This window comes from Danio aesculapii, chromosome 7, assembly GCF_903798145.1.
Source record: "Danio aesculapii chromosome 7, fDanAes4.1, whole genome shotgun sequence".
Classification (NCBI taxonomy): Eukaryota; Metazoa; Chordata; class Actinopteri; order Cypriniformes; family Danionidae; genus Danio; species Danio aesculapii.
Window position 1 is genome coordinate 23,629,190 of NC_079441.1, and position 22,052 is coordinate 23,651,241.

The following is a 22,052-nucleotide window of genomic DNA, read 5'->3' on the forward strand; positions in this document are numbered from 1 at the left end:
CATCTTTATTTCTATAGCACATTTACCATGTAGATTGTGTCAAAGCAGCTTGTACATAGATTAAGTTCTAGTAAATTGAAACTCCTTCAGTTGCAAGCCAATGGCGACAGTGGCGGGGAACAAACTTCACCAATTGACGAAAGTGAAGGGAAGAAAATAAAAACCAAGGCATAAACCAGGCTTAGTTGGGCATGACGTGAGGTTGAGTAAATGATGTAGATTTAACAAGCACAAATAGCATAATATTTACATTCAAATTAGCATATTGTCGTTTAATTGGATAGATCTAGCAATAGTCTAGTTGTTCAAACGTAAAATAGAACTTTTACATTTCAGAGTTTTTAAGAGACAACAGCTGAACACTGTTGTATATTGCCTTGTTTTGGTAGCATATTATAGATAATGGCAGAATGTAATGTTTTTTCCAAACCTGATCATATAAAGTGGAATAATGAGAGAAATCTACATTTCAATACTGCAAACATTATATTAGATTTATTGATGTTACACTGTCAGTGTGTTTCTGTATAGTGATAACATTTGCAGAATAGGAACAGCTACAGTTAGCTTTGTAGATAGGGATATAGTGTTTTATTGTGGGCTCACAGCTGGAGCAAGTCACAGGAATCGTACACCCAACATATACTGTTCAGTTTAAAAACAGCAGTTCAAAACAATCATCTAATAAGCATTGTTGAGAAATAAACATTTAAAGGCTCACTTAAAGAAGTGAAGTTTAAGTATATGGGAAATCAAAGAGATGCTAAAAGGAAGTGATGAGCTCACTATGTGAAGCAAGACCAATATTTTACTAAAAGATTTACAATATGTAATCTTCCAGCCATAAAGTGAAGCTATGCACTACACGAGTGTTTATTTTTTTAAATATGTCACGGGTATTCTGTGGTAATCAGGATTTTTAACGTGTGGATTACTGATTGGCACCACAGTCAGATTACACTTACTAAAAAAAAGTGTTTTTGAATTTTAACCCTTCAGATTTACTACCCTTTCATTATGTTGGTGGCTTTTTTTGCCCTATTGACTTTCATTATGACAATTTTTTTTATTTCAAATCCATGATAGCATATATTAATGCATTCTTGATTGTTAATGGTTTTTCCTGTTGGGAAGAGGTAAAATTTGTCATTTTTACTGTTCATCATCAGTTGGCACCATTAACACTTTAGATAGTTTCTGACTTTTATATGGGTTCTATGGTGTATAATAGCAGATTATAGTGTGCGTGCATAAATACGCTAGCTTTTTTTCAATTCAATTTATGTTTATTTCTATAGCGCTTACAATGTAGATTGTCAAAGAAGCTTAACATAGAAGAATATAATAAATTGAAACTACGCCAGTCCAGTTTTTAGAGTTGAAGTTCAGTTCAGTGTGGTTTAATTTTCACTGCTGAAAGTCCAAACCGTGAAGAGCAATTTTTAAAAATGTGCAGCTCCACAAATCTTGAAATAATACAAGCTAGTGGCGACAGCAGCGAGGAACAAACTTCACCAATTGACGGAAGTGAAGGAAAAAACCTCGAAAGAAAACAGGCTCAGTTGGGCATGACCATTTCTCCTCTGGCCATGACCACCACAGCAGCTTCTCAGGATACGGCCTGGTCTAGGATTATGGAAACCTCAGGAATAATAAAAAACAGACTAACATGTCTTTTGGGAGGTGTTCCCGGCTCCGTTTGGCCTAAAAAATGCAGACTAACAATCCTCAGCTTACTATGTTCTATGTATTTTCGGAAACACAGAGAAAGATGTGGCCAAATTATTACTTAAAATCACCCCAGAGTGGATGAAAACATCCCCAATAGTACACAAGGGTTAAAGATGTTGCATGATGCAATGTAGTGCTTTTTTGACCTGAGACAGTTCTTGACATCTGACCAGAAATGACCAACCTGGAAGTATCTGTTCATTCAGACGACTGTTATTTTATTTATTTATTTATTTGACTACTTTAGAGAAAGCACTGAGAAACTGAAGATGCTCTGGATCTCTCATTCTCACAGCAGAGGTTTACTACTTGCTTGTTGTTCACATTTATGACCTTGCACTTGTGATGTGACCCACAGCAAATGGAGCTTTACTTGCACACCATCGCATTGTGACTCATCCCGTTTTTAGTAGACGTTTAAACGACAAATTTAAGACATACCCTGAAGTTAACTGAGTGGCTTTTAAATATAGGACAGAGCAGATTTATAACAGAGACTTTGGCCTCTTTTTGTAGTTGTTTTAGCGAGGCGGGGGTGTTGTTATTTCTTTCTTTATTAGGCTGATCTCTCTTTTCTGTGCTGGTTATTATCACTGTTATCATTATTCAGGCTCAAGCTCAACTGACTTTGGCCTGCGTGAGCCTTTGAGGCTGACAGCCCAGTTCCAGAATGCACTAAACAATGCTGAGAGCCAGAGGGCAGCCAGAGGTGAGAGGAGAACTAACGAGAAGAGGAGTGAGAGGAGAAGACGTGGATGAAGTGATAGTGGCCACGATGGCACAGAGAGAAGAAAACACAGTGGCATCAACAACTAGGGAGCACACAAGAACATTATACTCTCATATTAGTTTTCTTTCTTTTATGTAGCAGCTCATTCACATCAACCTCATTAAGTCGTAATCAATAATTGTAGATCGCAAGCTGTTTATAGTTGGCTACTAGGTTACTAGGGCATAGGTGATCATTACATAAGCTCCCTGCTAGAGCGTTTTTAGATTTATTGCAGCAGTAAAGTGGCAAATCAAACCTTGTTTTTCTAGAACGCTGCCAGAAGGAGCAAAAAAAGTCCAAGGGGAGAAAAGAATAACACAACACACACAATTCCCAACACCCCCAGGCTATTAACGAGAATAGCTATTCCTGCCGCGTTCCAAACAAACAAGTACGACGGTCAGAATAACTGTTATAAGCCCTTATCCAAACGGCCCAGAGCGCAGAGAGAGGACAGTGTGAACACCAGGGTGACACCGAGGCTAGGGGGAAACGAGAGCAACACATCAATGTGCAACGTCATGTTTTCTTTTTTTCCTCTCTCTATCATTCTTTCTTTTAGAAGAATGAGAGGAAGTGATAATCCAGCGCCCGCCCGCCCACATGCCCCAGCTCCTCTCTAGCTTGGCCCTCTGTTTGTTCAGAGAGGGGCCGATAACACTGTCGGGGGTCAAACTGAGGTCAAAGAGAGAGACCGAGTGGAAGTTCATGGGGAGGTGAAGGCGGGGCAGAGAGACAGAGCGGAAAGGTGAAACCTGGGTCATGGACGAGTTTGACACACTAGCTAACGCAATGTGGAATGCAAGTGCATTCGGATTACAAATGACAGCAGCAAAACCTGGCCTCTACTCGCTCCGTCTTCCCCCTCAACCTCCCTCTCTCGGTGGCTCTGTATAGAACATGCCAGCGGGAAGAAGAGAGAAGAAAGGCGAAAACAAGATATGAATGCAAATCCAAAAATCACTTATCTTGTGCAGGTGCTTATCTGCCATCTGTGTGTGCGCGCACAAATAGTCATGAGATGTGTTGTTTGTAGAGCAGGTGTCTGAATTCTTTGTTAAAAGTTTGATTTAAGCTGGACGAAAGCATTATTTGGTCATGTAAATCAGGGGTTCCCAAACTTTTCAGCCCACAACCCCCAAAATAACAACGCCAGTATTTCGTGACCCCCAATATTCTCTGAGGTGGTTATAGATATATAATCCTTGCACACAAAACGGCGCACACATAGCAATAGGCCCAATTCTATTTATCGTTTAATTTTGGAGAACGCCACTTGGAGACCATCCTCCATGATCAGTTGTGGCCTGTATTTTTTTGTAATGTATGAGTCCTCTAAAGGTGTCAGAAAGTTTAACCTGGTGCCATAAAATCAATGTGCTACATCTGACTCCATTTCTGTGTCTTTAAAATAACGTAATTACCCCAGGGGTCCAAAAATAATCGAAAGGCTGATGCCTTTTTATTTGCATGTTGTTTTTTAATGTTTATTATTAACATGTTAACGATGTTACTATTAATCACTAGTTTGTTCTTCTGTAGATTATGGATAAAATATGGTAATTATAATAGTTTAATAAAATGAATTTGATTTTGGGAATTACCGATGTAAATCATACCAATCCATTGTGCATCTCTAATGTTACAGTGGTAATTGTAAATTTATAACAGAATGTATTTGTAACCTAATTAGGTAACACTTTGTAATAACTCCACACTATGAATCATTTATTAAGCCCTAGCAAATAGTGAATTCATTATCTGTTGAGCATTAACTCTACATTAAATGATGTTAGTAAGCGGTTTATAAATACAGCTACAAACGCTATATTCTTGACAAAAACACATTTATAATGTGCTTAGCAAATGTATTTTCATACTTTATTACTTGTTATTTGTTCATAAATAAATTCAGTATTGCATTATTTACAAACCATTTGTATTTAAGATTAGTTGTTGGCTTTAAGGATATATATATATATATATATATATATATATATATATATATATATATATATATATATATATATATATATATATATTATTAATCGGGCGTATAGTAATGGTTACAATGTATGTTAATAAATGCTTTATTAACTCAACTTCATGCAGTTTTGTGACCTAATCTAGTGTGGACTTTTTATGCTTTGTAAATCCCTAATAAAGGCTTAGTATTAAATGAACAATAAATGTTTGCTATTCTATCTAATAAATAAAATTACTGTAAACTTTATACATTGCCGAATAATAGGAGTGTCAAAATACAATTAGAAATGAATACATTTAAATAAAATTGGATTAAACAACTACAAAATAGAAAATAATAAAGTCATTTATTTCCTTTTTTCCTGTTTAGAATATAACTGAGCCTTTAATTGTCATGTGTCACTTTAGATTAGGTCACAAACTAGATGAAGTTGACTTAATAAAGCATTTATTAACATTCAAAATAACTATTAGTATATGCCTGAATAATAAGATATATTTGAACAGTTTATTAATCATTTACTTATGCATAATTTCTGATTGATCTTAAAATAGCACCAACTATTCTTAAATAACTAGCTTGTAAATAATGCAATACTTTATTAATAAAAAATAATCATTAAAAAAGTATGAAAATACAATCATTAAGCATTATAATCATTATAAATGTGCTTATAAGTCAAAAACACAGCATTAGTATCTGTGTTTATAAACTGCTTACATCTATTAATGTAGAGTTAATACTTAAAAGATAACAAATTAACTATTTGCTAATGCTCAATAAATGATTCATAGTGTATAGTTATTATAAAGTGTTACCCATAATTCTAACAGTCATATATATATTGCGGTTATTGTGAAATTGACATAGACATTCCATAAAACAATTTTATCAACCATAGACGCAACAAGCCTGCTTTGCAAGGAGGAAGTGCAGCAATCATGAGCAAAGACACTTCCAATTGAAAACAACAAAAGACCAGTTGTTGTTTATAGGGATTTTTTTGTGTATTGAAATGGTGTAAGTGGGCAAGCAAATTGACCAACAGACCACTGTTTGAAAATGTTCTGTGTGAACTGCTTAATATATTGCTTTTGAGCTCATTTTGCCAGTGAAAGTGTAAATGTTTGTTCCACATCTTAACAGACCTGTGTCCACATGTATACACTGCACTTGGCTTTAGCTTCATGTACTATTCAGTCCCTCCAGGATTTTGTCGTGTCCAGTTGTTCTTGAGATGAGAAAAACACAAGAATTAAATCAAATAATGCCATGGTTTTTGAGAGACTGTCACAAAATTAGTCATTTTAGGTCGCAAATATTAAAGAATCCCCCAGAGGGACTGATTTGTGGTGGAAAAACAAAATGAAATGTGGTACATATTTAGTCCTACAAAAATCCAGTGTATAATAGGAAAGACAAATGAAGACTAAATCATAACGGAGAACATTTTCTTCCATCAAGAGTGCATATATATTTTCCATTGTGCCGTTGAATACAGAACTGGTTTTATAGTCGCTAGCATTTTTTTCTCTTGGCAAGTTTGATGACATGTTTGATTGTGTTTGTTTGCATTCCCAGCACTGAATCTGCGTCTAAATGTGTGTGTTTGTTCGACTGGGTTTGTTTGGGAGGGAGGAATGTGCTCTGTTGTTTATTGAGCTAGTGCTGAGGGGTGCATTTTTGGCCAGGCTCCAGCAAGGTCAGTAGCTGGCCGGGTCAATCACGGGTCATTACCGGCCCATTATCGGGTCAGCTCCGGGTCAGAAAGAGCCGTGCATTCAGGGTGAAAGAGTGTAAATGGCTGTTCTCTCTTTAACCTCACTCCATTCTCCTCTAATCCCCTGCTTTGTCATGTTGCTTTCCCCTGTGTCTCCTCTATAATCTCATTTAAGAGGCCCTGCTCACTTACGTAACATTGGGAGAAGTGAACTGGCCTGATCTAACAAGGGCCAACGATGGTGTTTAATGAACTTTAATGATCTTCCTTTGTTTTCTCTACTGTCGTTCTGTTTTTAGTTACTGGATCTCTTCACTCAGTGGGACTGGTCCACGTATCTGGCTGACTACGGCCGACCCACCTGCAAGTACCTGCGAGTCAATCCTCACACGGCTCTGGCCCTCTTAGAGAAGTGAGTAATATACTGACCCCTCACTCAATAAACCATATGCACTTCTTTTAAGACATCACAGATTTGTTTTTTCCCTTCTCATCTGTCATCATGCCAGGATTTCTCGATCGTAAGTATTCTGCATTTTGGGCATGATGTTAAGAGAGTGCCCTTACATCTATGATTTTCATGAAATGTCTAGATGTCATTTCACCTCTACATGAAAATTACTTAGGAAATAAAAATGTTAAGATTTTAGTATTGAGGCATTTTGATTTATTAATGACAACAGCAATACTTGTTGTCCCAAATTTTAGTTTTTTGTTAACAGTCTGGAATTCTGTCTGTTCACGAAGTCCCTGGGCATTCAGGAAATTACATGTAAAAGCATGTATTCAATTTATACCTTCAGGATGTAAAAAAGTTATTTGAAATGAGTAAAGAATTGAGGGGTAAAACCGCACAACCACACCACCTGACAAATGAGAACTTTCCACAGATTTCAGTGATGACTGACACATTTTGTGCTTTCTAGTTTAAAAGTAGCCATCTATGGCCTGTTTCCACCGAGTGGTACGGTACGGTTCAGAACGCTTTTAAGCCCGTTTCCATGTACCCTTTTCAAAGCACAACAAAAGGCGGAGCTTGATGCATAGCTGAATGCTATTGGTTTACTGAGAAATGCCACTAGTGCATGCAAAAGTCAGGAGAATGAAAACAAAGGAAGCTGCATTTTTCAATTACATAGCAGAGACATAACAACATAATAATATTTACATATAATAACGAGCCATGGTACCCTCGAGCTCAAACAAACCTTGTTGTCATCTTGATGAACAGCCACAAAGCCAAGAAGAAGAGCAGAATCTGCCATGCGTCCTGTTGTTGTTTATGAGTCCGGCTAAAAGCGCGAGCTGTTTCACTTTCTCTATAGATCTCTGTTTACTGTGCTCGCCGCACGTCTGTATTTGAAATAACGAACTTCATGAGCTGATGATAATAATGAGCACATGATTATTGAAGTACTTTTGACATCCGATCCTTTCAGAAACAGACAAATGCTAGAGCGAAGTGCGAAAACAAAGGAGAAGCACGAAAAAACAAAAGAGCAAGTGATTCTTTCAGCAACCTAAAACATGAACAAGCTGCCGTGTTTAACTATTATCATCACCGTTGAACTATTATGAACTCTGAATGACGGAATTACTTTTTAACAAGATGTTAACGTTACATGTGCTGGTAAACAATAAAGATGAGAGGTTTGTACTCTCAAACTGTATACATTTTGTATAGTTTAACATTTATACATAAGTAGACCTATTTATGTGTATAAAGCATGGGTTTTATGATATGTGAACGACTCATACAGCGTTACTTTAACATTTCCTTGAGCGAGAATGACGTCGACTGCAACTTTCTGTCATACCATTGGTACCATTTGTCAGTGGAGACACAAGTCTGATAAAGGTGACCTGAACTATAGCGTACCGTACCACTCAGTGGAAACGAGGCACTAGATGACACGTTTAGTGGCGTTGCATTTCCAAATAAAAGTGGAAAGAACTCCAATGCATAATTATGGTTTTACAATCAAGAGTAGGACATAATAAAGTCAAGTTATTTGTGCATAGTCATCGTACCAACAAACATATTGTGCTTTTGTAAAAAAAAAAAGAACAAACAAGGTGCACTTTCTGTATTCTGTAAACATTTTAATGAGTAGATAAGACTTTTGTATATTCCCCAGCCTTTTCTGGGTTCGTGAGATCTGCGTTGGCACTTGAAAGTCACAAGTGAGAGCCTTTTCACACATTTTCAAATTGAAGTCCACCAATGTCAAATATTGGCTTTGGGATTTGTCAAATCGCCTGTCTGTCAAACTGGTGAAGTCTTATTTATGCATATATATTATTCCCACATTCACTGAATTCTAAAACAAATAAATATTTTTTTAATCCAGTAGTAATGAAATTTGTCCATGTAAGATGTGAAAGCATGAAACCAATAATCGATCAGATTAAGATATTTACAGTATATATACAGTATATATGTGGTAGTATACAATGTACTGTACTTTACAGATTAAAAAAACAACAACCTTTGTATCTTTCTACATGCACATTAAGAAATTATCACAAATGTTTACCTGTATTATTCCTTTAGATTTTGAGGTGAAATAAGACCTAGACATTTATGATTTTATTTATTTATTTATTTATTTATTTATTTAAATATCCACTCATATGATCATTTTATCTTGGAAAGGTTTATTTCATCTTATGATTTTATTTTTACATTATGACCAGAGTTTGTTAATGTTAGTGTTTTGCATGTTGTTGATTGAAAATAATTGTGTTTGCTGAAAGTATGCATTCTTCAGCGTTGTGTATGTGTGTGTTTGCCAGACGTATGACCTCAATCACTTCAACTTTCTTCTGTCACTCTCCCTTTCTTTCTTTCCCCCCTTCCCAGCCCTGACTGTCCTCTTGTGTCTGTGATATAGAGCAGCAGCGGATTGGCATTACAAAACTCTCTCTCTCTCTCTCACTCACACACGCAAACCTGGCCAATCCCCATTTGAGCTGCACTCACCTCAGCCTTACCCTCTTGCCCCTCTGTCTCAGTGAAAGTGATCTGTATTATTTAGCTTGGCCAAGGTTAGCACACAACTAAACACAAATGCAGTGTGTGTTTCTGTGTGTGTGTTTGGCTTCTTTAAGAGAAAAGCTTTCCATTATTGGAGTGTACTTGAAAAGGCAATGCTTTTTAGTAGCTCGCACAGAGGATATGAAGATTAAATATAATGATAAAAAAAGGTCATTCAGTAAAATCTTGATCATTTCTAAGTGGAATAACCATCTAAACTGAAGAATCAGCAGTAATCCTTTGGCCTATTTACAGTTGCCCATTCCATGTATTTGAGTCGGTTTGCAATGCAGGAGTTGGTCTGAAGCACATTCTCTATTCAGCTAAGCAAGTTAGATGTACTGTATGTACTTACTAAAAGCACATATGGAAATTGTACTTGTCCTAAAAATGTAAAAAATAAATGTGTAACAGCTTTTACTGTATACCCAGAAGCCAGATATCACCAACACTACCGAAACATGCATCTTCACAAACATGGACCACCACATAAAATATGCTTCTCTTCGGTAAGCAGATGTGCAACCAGCCTAAAAACAAACTGAGAGTTTTTTATCCCATTCTGCAGTCATCTTCTCAAGTCAAAAGCCTACAATTTTTGATATCTGTCTCCTGTGGTGATATTTGCTCTTGAAATGAGCTCTTTATAAATAAAATCAGCACACTTTGTTGCTTTTGGAAACTTGCGATGTAGATTTCCATAACCTGTATCAGGGTTCATTTCTTGTCCTGCCGGTCGGTTAGCTACAACCTTGATTAAACTAGCTTATCTGAGATTTTATAATAGTCCTTAAGACATTGTTTAGTGTGCTTGGTTGGGTTTGATATTATTGTGTTTAACAGCTTAACTCAGCAAGAAAGTGGATCTCCTGGTCAAGTTTCGATTTGGGCCCAATCCCAATTCTATTCAAGTGTCAGGTATTCGAGTGACAGATGTAAAAGTATGTTGCGGGACTACTATACAGAAGTTATTAATGTGAACTATAGTTAGTGAAATTTAGCATAATGGTAAAACACGAACGCTGTTATGAATGTATTAAAACATGTGCTTGTTTGTTGTAAAAATGGGAAGGGCTAATAGAACTGGGATTGGGCCTCAGCAGAGAGACACCAACAAAATTAACAAAAGTTAGTTGTAATAAATTGGATAGCTGTCTAATCAGTAAAAAAGAATTAAATTAAATTAAATGTATAGTATATAGTGCTTTGAAGAAGCACTTTATCATGATAAGACTGCAGTTAGATAAGAAGTGAAGTTTGGATGAAGTTAAAGCACAATTATTGGCACTGACATTGAATTTTTTTTAAAGACTCTTGTGAAAAGTTGACTTTTTTATTTTGAATGAAGACATTACATAGACTGATAATTGTTTGTTTTGTTTAATTTCTAAGGACTCCTAGTTCTCTTCAAAAACCTGTTTGTGTTACACACAAAAAATACACACAGGTTTGCTTACATCAAGAGTAAACATGACTTGTGCCGAGCACAGTTTGTTTTCTTCAGTGAATTATCGGCAACCAAGAGCATCAAACCATCAAAATTCAATGACATTTTAAACCCCATCAAGACTCGTGTGTCGTGCTAATAATTTTAGTTTACAATAAACAATTTTCACTAAAGTCCGATGTAAAATCCTTGCTTAAAGCAAAACCGTGTCTATGTCTGACTCCATTTCAAAACTCTTGTTTGGTGAACTCCAGAAGGAGGTAACAAAAAGGTCACAAATGCATTGCGCACTATGCGGAGGTGTTTCTTATGACCATCGTAATCACAGGTAACGCTGAGATAAAGCTGTGATGCATATCAGTATGGCAATAGAGTCATGCATATATGTGTTATGGCAATTGCCTAATTACTTTTAATAAATAAGATTTTGTTTACTAAAGTTGAATTATTGAGTGATGATGATGAAAATGCTTCGCTAACTGACTAACTTTTTTATTTTTGTAAGCAGAGTTACTGTATTTGAAAGGCCCATATTCTAAACCTAGTGAAATATCCTAAACCATGAAATCTGTGAATGTTAATTAAATGTTTTGTTGCAACAAAGGTTAGATTCACCATTTTCTAGATTTTGTCCCCTACTTTACCTCTTTTAGCACATTCTAATGATTTCTGAAGCATAATGTGAATAGACAGTTCAGCAGTTCACTCTCATTTGCCTTCACTCATCTCATCAAATTTCATCAACTATTTTCCCTAATATACTGCCCTTACATTTTCAAGCTGAGAATGATAGACTATGCACATCAAAAGAATGTTTTTTTTTTTTCAATGCCTGAATGATGATGGGTCACTTTGGTATTTTGTCAGCCTGGTGCTGAGAGCAGTACCACAGTTTGGCTGGTTGTGAATGTGAGGAATGTGCATGCATTGGCTGGGCGATCTCCAGGTTACTGGGAATGAGCGTTTGGCACAGATGGCAGGAAAGTGAGCAGGCTCATTAGAACCTCAATGCAGGATTGCTCCAAGGTTCCTTCACTGAAGCACCCTATTGAGCGTGTGCCTTAACCACACAGTCTGTGCCCTTCCTTTAGTTCTTTAGTGGTGCAGCACACTTTAACTGGCATGGCATGGTTTCTTATCACATTACTTTCAGATTGTAATAATTAAAATAATTTAATAATTCCTTACATTTTTCTAGCACTTTTCTGCACACTCAAAGCACTTTACACATTTTTTGAGGGTAATCTCCTCATCCACCACCAGTGTGCAGTATCCACCTGGATGATTCAATGGCAGCCATATTGCACCAGACTGCACACCAGCTGATTGGTGGAAAGGAGACCGAGTGATGAAGCCAATTATGATATGGGGATAGTTAGGTTAGGCCATAATGGATAGAGATCAGTGGGCAAATTTGACGAGGATGCTGGGGTTAAACCAGCCTGATCTCACGAGAAAACATAAGTATTTTACGTTTTGTCAGTTTAGTGGCTAATTCGTTAGTAGAAATTGTACGATTTTAAAAAGGAGACATGGAACCTAACCCCACCCCTAAACCCAACAGTCATTGGGGATGAACAAATCGTACTAAATTGTACGAATTAGATCGTACAAATTTATACGAATTAGCCACTAAATCAAAAAGTTATGAATTGCCATGAGATTGTGTTAGTTAAACCCCTACTCTTTTTCGAAGGAGATGCTGGGATTTTTAACTACCACAGAGAGTCATGAACTCTGTTTAATGGCTCATCCGTTCACTGAGCAGTATAGAGTCCTCATCAATATACTGGGGCGTTAGCACCCACAAAGACCACAGGTTGAGCGCCTCCTGTTGGTTTCACTAACACCACTTCTGTCAGCAACCTAGCCTTCCCATTTGGTCTCCCATCCAGTTACTGACCGGGCGCAGCCCTTTAGTGAACCCATCCTACTCTTTTGTTCTGGTTGAAGTCCAGAGTTTTTATGCTTGCTCTATGAAACAATTTCTCAAACAAGATTTACATTTTTTTTTGTCAATGAGGAATTGGTTTTGGTTGATCTCTGATTATCGACTATTTTTGATCTGCAAAATGACTTATTTATTTATTTATTTGTCCACAGGGTAGCAACACCACATTCTTTGGGGGGAAAATATTGTTGATAGATGGAAAAATCAATATAAACCACTGGATTAATGAGTGCTTTTGTGGGCGAATTAAAGATCCCATGAAATTAAAATAAACTTTTTTTTTAGATGTAAGTTTCAGTCTGTTAGTTTTAAGGGCATCTATATGTTGGTGTGCTCCAAAACAGTGACAAAAATTACGTTAACAAAATGTAAAACCAATATAAACATGTAAAGCTTGCAGTTTGTCACTTGCATCTAAATCAATCAATGATTTTTTTCCACATCACCTCAAACCTCCTGGCCAATCAAATGCTCTCTAGTGTCTGACATGCCCCGCCTCCTTTAAGACCCTTCATGTTTGCTTTTGATTTGATCCACTTGATCTCAACCACTCTCACTGGCAGACCTGTGAGAAAAACAACACTATTGGCTGTTTTTGAAAATGGGGAGGAGCTACTCTGTCCCACCTTCTCTTCATTTTTTCAGTTGACGTTACGTCAAACATCGAATAAAAAAAATTCTCATTCCAAAACACTTCAAGAGACCTTTAAAGATGCATACAACTATGGTTTAAACAAATACAAAGGCATTTTATCATAAGTAAACTTTAGAGAAAGCAAAGCCATTGGCCAAGAATCTTTCTAGACTGCATCTTTCTAGACTGCATCTTTTTCTTTTAACCATATTTGACCATCTGAGTTGCATCTGTCTGTTTTTATCATCTAATGTTTTCATATGCTTCATTGTGTGCAGGATGAAGGACACCAGCCGCAAGAACAACATGTTTGCCCAGTTCCGTAAAAACGAACGGGACAAGCAGAAGCTCATAGACACCGTTGTCAAACAGCTGAGAAATCTCATTGCCTCCAACCAGGCCTGAGAAAGCCAATGCTTGAGCAAATGACCCCGCGTCCCGATGAGCGCGTGGACTGCTCTGGCACATCTCTATCAGCTGGACGTATTATTCTTTTCACACACAGACATTTGCACTAACATGCGCATATAGATGCACCTCTCTGAAAGGTGCGCCTGCTAAACCATCCCGTGCCTGTGTGATGCGGTGTCCATGTCTTCCTGTGGGTCTGTCTCAACACATTAAGGACACCAAATCACATTTTGCTTTTTGGTTGCATTTTATTATTTTTGTATTAAGCGTCTTACAACAGAACCGTTTTTCCGTCACACTAATTTGCTGTCACACAATTTGAACTGCCTTTAATATGTAGTTCTTAAGTATTATTTATACCCTTTTTCAATTTTCACCTACAGTTACACTATAATGTGAATATTCAATTGCTGTTAAAGAAAATTGGAACACTAACTAGACTTGAATATTGCTGTTGGGATGTCTTACAGATCAAATTTAAAAGGATCGTTCAACCACATATGAAAGTTCTGTCATGATTTATTCATCGTTTCTTTCCTCTGTGGAGCACAAATGTGTTTTGAGAAATGCATCTAAGTGCTTCTAAGCATTTTCATTTTGTGTTCTTCAGAACAAGGTTGAACAAGAATAAATGATAACAGAGTTTTCAGTTTTGGTGTGAACCATACCTTCAGTATCTTTGAGAATATGAAATCATATTTTCATTTGAGGGGTCAAGGTGTCATTTGAGTGCTAATCGTAATGAGGGACGTTTTATGGAGTTCCTAATACAGGGAGTCCAGTTACTGCCCTTGTTAAATCTTTCATTCATAGTAATTGTATACTAGACATACAGTACTTCAGCTTTTGTCTGTTACAGCCAAGATGTAGATTATACTGTAGATTAATACCTTTTGACCTAAGAAGATTAGTTTGCAGTCACAAATATGTTTTTGATTGTACTTCCAATATGAATATAAGGACGTATGTCTCTTGTAGTCAGATATATCAGCCAGCATTCGATGGAAGAACTGAGTGAAGATGTGTAAGGTGGAGGAACGAGATAAAATGATGCAGAGAGAAGGGTAATGTCAGCACAATTATACAGTCACGTTGTACATTAAAACTAATATAAAATGCTTTTAGTATTTAAACCATGTTGTCTTCCCATAACGGTAATATTTCTACTGATAGGATTATGGGTGCAATATTACAAGCCATTTTTTCTTTTCAAATTCAAAGGGTTTTAGGTAGCAAGGATTGTTTGTTTGTTTGTTTGTTTAAAGGGAGATATTTCTTTTCATTTTACTCTTATTGGCAGAGATGTGTGTTGAAGCCTGTCGCTTAAATTGGATGCAAACTATAAAGGGAATTCTTCATGTTTAGAGACAGAACAAGCACCGTGTCAAATTATTTCGGGCTGTCTTGTTGGTTCAGCTCTTCCTGTTTGTGCCTTGACTTTTTTCCATGCCAATAACTGATTTCCGCACAGCACCCGGATGTATGAGCAGGGAATGGACGTGTGTTGGTGTGTGAGTGTACATGAGGACATTCAGCCTTAGCGGACAGCTCTGGTTGTAGAGAGCAGACTCCAGAGAAATGCACTGTACGGATTGTTATTTTAAACCACTAATGAATATTACAATACTAATAAATTCAGCAAATGCCAGCAAATGCGTTATAAATCAAGAAACGTGTGCTGTACTTTTATTTTGCGTCCCAATTTAATGTGGTAAAAAGAAATGACTTGGATTGAGAACTGTGTCAAAACATAGAACTACACGAGTGCCGTGTTTTCATTTTACATGTTTTATTAGTGATGTAGTTGGATTTATTTAATTTTATTCATTTTTTGGAACACATTACAATAAGGTTTAATTTTGATCACTGGTCATCTTCTCAAGGCGAGCTGAAAGATTTTGACCTGCTTTATATGCTATTGATGTTCTTTGTGACTAACTGATAATGATGCACACTCTAGAAGACCCCTGAAGATTTTTTGGAACCAAGACATCTACAGATAATTTAAGTCAAGTAGATTGCATCAATCCTGTGTGGTATGATTATAAACCTACAGATGCTTAGTTAGATTCATGTTTGTCAAAGCATTTCTGATCTATATGCATGCTTGGCAGTTCATTATCCTGCAGAAAGAGGCCTTTTCCACCAGGGAACATCACTGTCATAAAGGGCTATACCATGTCTCCAACAGTGTTCTGTCCACATGAATGGCTGGTGCCAGTGTTATCTGGCAAAACATTGTCCATAGAGTCACACTTCCTCCAACTGCATGTCATCAGCCCACAGTGCATCACTTCCTCAGGTAAACAGCACACAGCCATCCACTTTGACAAATTAAACTGGATTTATTGGACAAGATGACCTTCTTCCACTGTTCCTATATCCAGTTCTGATGCTTGTGTTCTTGTTGTAGGCACTTTTGAAGGAGTGCATGGGTCTCTGACTGCTATTTGTCCTCAGACCTTCTTAGAAATTCTGCTCACCAGGATCAACACTCAATCCTGCTTTACTGATACTCTGACCTGGTGTGGCCTAATATGAAGTAATGTTATTAACGATTAAAGTATATATTTTGCTCAGTGGTAAGTCATTTTAGTTATTACATTATTTAATGGTATTAAATGAGACCTTAAACATGCAGTTGAAGACAGGATTATTAGCCCTCCAGTGAAATTTGTATTATTTTTCAAAAACTTCTCTCTAAATGAGATTTTTTTTCAACACATTTTAAACAAGAGTTTTAACTTATTTCTAGCTCATTTCTTTTGTCTTTGCCATGTGCATACATTTTGCAAGATACTAGTACTAATCTTAAAGACTTAGCTAAGTTAATCAGGTAGTTAACAGGTTAAAGGCTGATTTATAGTTCTGTGTTGAGTCCTGCCTTGCGCGTAGTTGTGTGTTTATATTTCTGCGTGCTGTTTGTGTTGCCCTGCAATAACACTTTCAAAACGCTAGCTGGCAGTAGGTTTTTATGTTCCTCTGTGTCGAGTTTCTTCACAGTTGTGTTGTTTATTTCTGAATGCTACAAGTATCTAAAACGCGCTCATTCTGAGGCAGGAACTGGCGGACGTGCAACAACTTTTATCGTAACCTCATAAGGCCCAAGGTGTTTTTTTACATGCATTTTTTATTTCTCTTTGCTATTTCGGCTTATTGGAACCTAATTACAATAAAAACCTAAGTATCATCTTTTGATATGATGTACTCAGAAAAATGATGTCCATATATGTAGACTCGTGGTCCGAATTTACATAAAACACTTTTTCCTGAATGTTTTTTAATGCATATTTAACTTGTTTTGACTATCAAATAGTAAAAACAAAAAAATTCCCATTTTGGACAGTTACAAATTGTGTTTGGGACATTTCATTTGCTGCAAAACAGTTGCAGGATGACACTGTATGTCTGTAACAAAATATAAAACATTCAAAGTATTTTAAATAACCACTCAAGAGCTAAAATGTGCTGTCCTTGTATGTGGCCACTAAGCCCTAGGAGGTTAAGGTAAACACAAAACAAAACAAAAGTTTCCATCTGGAGCTCCTTCACGGGACTCGACACTTGTAAATAATCGCTCCATCTGGCTCGTGGCTCTCAGCCCCGCCCACACTTGTCACCGCTACCAAACCTACCAATCACACAGCTTGCACTACGCGGCGTTGCGATGTATAGTTAAATTTAGTTTAAAATGTACGTGTCAGCCATGATGAGGGTTTTGTGACCGTGCAAAGGCTGTTTCAGACTATACGCGTGCGCTTGATGCAGTAGTATAAATGAGCCTTAACAGTGGTTTGTTCTGTAAGCAGTCGAGAAAAAAAATGTAGGAAGGGCTAATAGTATTTTTTATTTTTTTCAGCCAAATTAAAATGAGAATAATTTCTCCAGAAGAAAAACATAATAGGAAATACTGTGAAAAATCTTGCTCAGTTAAGCATCAAGAAATATTGGAAAAATGATTCAAATTTCTAATGGTTTTGTCTTCAATGTATTTTGCACTCAAAAAAAGATTTTTGCTTGATGCTTGTTCAAACTACTTGTTTAAAATGAGTCAACTGTCATTGTAATTCCTCAAATTAAAATCAATTTTTGATTTTTCTGAGAACAACGTAACTGTTTTATGTTCAATACACTTACCAGATAAACCAATTAAGTTAACATAATTAATTTGTAGTGGCACAACATGAAGGAATTGTGTGGAACCCAGCATGTTTTCACTGTGTGCTTTCTGTTTTAGTATTTTTTTGTTTAATTAAAAGTATAGCTTAAATTTTCAAAAGCGGCACTTTTCTCCCTAAAGCGTCCATATTGATATTTTAAAGGTACATATTAGTTCTTAAAAGTACAAGTGTGTTCCTCTTGTAAAGGTACCAAAGCAGAAATGTGGGCAGGTAACTGAAAAAAGTATGTTAAGGTTCTTCTAATTTTTATTTAACTTCCACTTCACTCACTGTAAATGAATTGAATTCAGTTAAGAATACCAGCACTGGTGCAGTTGTGCACTAATGACATTTATAAACTTGACTTAAACCTGTGATGTATTTATAATGACATAACACATTTATTTTGTTATATGCTTGACTTGAGAGTCTGATCTGATGAGACCTTAGATGACCTAGAAGCAGTTGAAACGCTTCACATGGCAGAACTCTTCTCTCATACATTTTCTCCATCCTCCGCCTTTTCAGTGCCACACAAAACCTGCCTTGCACAAAACTGTATAATCGCTGTGCCATCATGCAGTGAGCGATATGCCCCCTGCCTCCAGCATTGATGTCAGTGTGTGGAAGACGTTACTGAACTGTGACCACACCACAAACTCAGTTTCCTCTTCCACGACTTCATCCTCTCAGAAGAGACACCGTGGCCCTCCGGCTCTGCTGATCCCCCACGTTTTGAGGCAAAACAAATCTTTTGGGGCTCACTTAAGCGCGACAGGCTTTTTGTTGGGGTTCAGGAACCGAGGATTGCCAGCTTATAACCGGATGATGAATCCTGCCTCCTACTGCCCGTCCCAGTGCCCGTCTCCCTCCCTCTCTCACCAATGGCGAAGTTCGGAAGTTCTGGCAGCTTCAGCCCCGTTGAGCCAAATGTAAACTGAAGATGAATTGTTTCTACTAACGACCCAAGATAAAGGACTTGCTCCAATGATTTATACTTTTGTCATAAACCCATGGCGAGGGAGTTTGGTGGTCCAGTTCTCTTGGAAAGTTTTCTGCAGCACTTCAGTGTGCTGTAATTGTATGCTGGATGTCTGCAGACAACGGTGACTTCATTGCGTTAGAGATTATTTGAAAAGCCGTTCGTTGTTTGATTCTGTTATTTAACCTTCCCAGCCTAAGGATAGGATGGAGCGGGAGACTCTATATTTTAAAAAGCTGAGTGTTTCATTTTAAGCCTGACTTATAATAACACACTTGTGGTATAAAATTTGTGTATACATATGGTCTTCAAAAGTTTGGGGTCAGTAAGTTATTATTCTTTTTTTGCTCAAGGATATATTAAATTGATTGCAGTAGAGGCTTTAACATTTCTGCAAAAAGATTTTGATTCCAAATAATTACTCTCTTTTTGGACTTTCTATCCATTAAAAGGAATTGGCAAAAGGGTCGCAGCTTCTTGTAAAAAAAAAAAAATCAGTTCAACTCTTTTCATTGTTGATAATAATAGGAAATATTTTATAAACTGCAAATTCATTCATTTTCTTTTCGGCTTAGTCCCTTTATTCATCAGGGGTCCCCACAGAGGAATGAACCACCAACTTATCCAGCATATGTTTTACGCAGCGAATGCCCTTTCAGCTATAACCCAGTACTTGGAAACATCCAAACACTGTTGCATTCACAAGCTTATACTATGGCCAATTTAGCTTATTCAATTCACCTATAGCGCATTTGTTTGGACTGTGGGGGAAACCGGAGCACCCAGATGAAACCCACACGAACATGGGGAGAACATGCAAACTTCACACAGAAATGCCAACTGACCCATCCAGGGCTCAAACTAGCGACCTTCTTGCTGTGAGGCAATAGTTCTACCCACTGAGCCACCGTGTTAAACTGCAAATTAATCAGCATAATAGAATGATTTCTGAAGGACCCAACTGTTTAATTTTTTTTATTTGACTTATTTTATAGTTACTTTGTTGACATCATATATTGCAGTCAAGTATCATTCCTGAAGTACAAAACATCAGTTGCTTGCTTTTAAACTTTTGCCTAATGCTATTTAATTTAGGCAAGACATAGCTTTAGCTTCTTATGTTTAAATTATTATTTCACTTTTGCTAAATTTGTATTTTCATGTTGCACCAATTGTAGTTTGAGTAGTTTTGTAGTTTGTAGCTCAAACATACACAGCAAAAATCCCAGTTACTTTACTTTAAAAGAGTGAGTAAACTCGATGAATAAGTTGGAAGTGTTAAGTTGACTTAAAATTTATAATTATGCACATAGTTTATTTACATCATTTTAAAGTCCCCATGGAACGGAAGCTGCGATCGTTATTTAGTTTTTTTGTATTGTGACGCAGGTCCTAGAGAAACAGAATTTTACATAATTTTAGCTTTAGTCATCAAACCACTTGCTATACATTAATCTGTGTTTATAAATCTGATGAAATAACCCATTCATGTGGAGGAAAGGAATGCTCAGACTGATTATGCCAACCATAAAACCTTCTATGTACTTGTAATGTAATGTCCTTATCTGTTCCTGACACACACACAGCCGTGTCAGCTTCAGATTTGAGCTTTGTGCGTGTGTTCGAGTGAAGGAAAGAGAAGATATGATCAAAATCAGGCTTCACATTTGCATGTTGTTTTTAGCAGAACAAAACGATTGTCCCGTGTCCTCAAATGGGCCGTTACAAAGAAAAATGGGATGGGAAAAGAGGGATGATCTGCCACAAACAGATGGATGTCTCGTTTCAGCAGATGTTGTGATCTCCCGGGTAGGGCAACCAAAACACACAAGGATGAAATGGATAAATAATGTACTTTACAAACCATCAAGAAAATGACTTAAGTATAGATCATGCTCTTTGCACACACATTTATTTATGTAAGGGATAGCAACCAAGAAATGACTATGATCTAAACATGAATTATGAATTTCCTTCTGATATTTTGAAAACTGTTGGGGGAAAAGCAGCCACTGACTTCCATAGTAGTAACAAAAAATACTATGGAAGTCAATGGCTGTTTTTTCCAACATTCTTCAGTATATCTTTAATTGCATTCAATGAAAGAAACTCAAAATGGGTTGGAACAAGTGGAGAACGAGTAAATTATGACATTTATCTTTTTTTTTTTTGGTAAACTATCCCCTTTTTTTGGATGATGTTATCTTTTTTTGGTAAACTATCAGAATCAGAATCAGAATCGGTTTTATTGCCAAGTGTGCTTCACACACACAAGGAATTTGTTTTGGCTACAGAAGCTTCCAGTGTACATAAAGTGACAAGTGACAACACAAAATAATCTGAAAAAATAAAATAATAATAATAAAAAATGATGAACATTAAACAGATGCGGTTAGTGAAGAAACCTGGATGTTGAGTTGTATGTACAGATTGTTATAAATATACAGGTTACAAGGTGCTGTGTACAAGTGAGAATGTAGAAAGTATTGCATTGTATATTGATATAAGGTGCTGTGTACAAGTGCGTATGAGAAAGTATTGCACATATTTATTGCACAGTAGGGGAATATTTAACTGTTCATAAGGTAGACAGCCTGAGGAAAGAAACTTTTCCTGTGTCTGGCTGTTTTTGTGCTCGGTGCTCTGAAGCGCCGACCAGACGGTAACAGTTCGAACAGGTAGTGTGCTGGGTGTGAGGCGTCCAGAGTGATTTTGCGAGCCCTTTTACTCACTCTGGAAGAGTACAGTTCTTGAAGTGCAGGAAGGGTAGTGCCAGTGATTCGTTCAGCAGTCCGGACTATTCGCTGTAGTCTACGGAGGTCAGTTTTGGCAGCTGAGCCGAACCAGACGGTGATTGAAGTGCAGAGGATGGATTGGATGACAGCTGAGTAGAACTGTACGAGCAGCTCCTGTGGCAGGTTGAACTTCCTCAGCTGACGAAGGAAGTACAGTCTCTGCTGGGCTTTCTTCACAATAGAGTCTATATGAGTGTCCCACTTCAGATCCTGAGAGATGGTGGTGCCCAGGAACCTGAATGACTCTACTGCAGCCACAGTGCTGTTCATGATGGTGAGTGGGGGGAGTGCAGGGGGGTTTCTCCTGAAGTCCACTATCATCTCCACTGTTTTGAGCGTGTTCAGCTCCAGGTTGTTGTATCTGCACCATAACGCCAGCCGCTCCACCTCCTGTCTGTATGCAGACTCGTCACCGTTCTGGATGA

The 22,052-nt window shown here is 37.2% G+C and overlaps 1 protein-coding gene across 2 annotated transcripts in view; it reads left to right on the forward strand.

Annotated features, from left to right (window-relative positions):
• exoc6b (exocyst complex component 6B) overlaps positions 1 to 15,362 on the forward strand; it is a 168,653-nt gene extending 153,291 nt beyond the window's left edge. For both annotated transcript variants that reach the window (XM_056461351.1, XM_056461352.1), the window contains 2 exons: positions 6,510 to 6,622; positions 13,558 to 15,362. In XM_056461351.1, the coding sequence (XP_056317326.1) occupies positions 6,510 to 6,622; positions 13,558 to 13,684 (240 nt within the window). In that variant the 3' untranslated portion in view covers positions 13,685 to 15,362. The remainder of the gene's footprint in view (positions 1 to 6,509; positions 6,623 to 13,557) is intronic.
• The last annotated feature ends 6,690 nt before the right edge of the window (positions 15,363 to 22,052 follow it).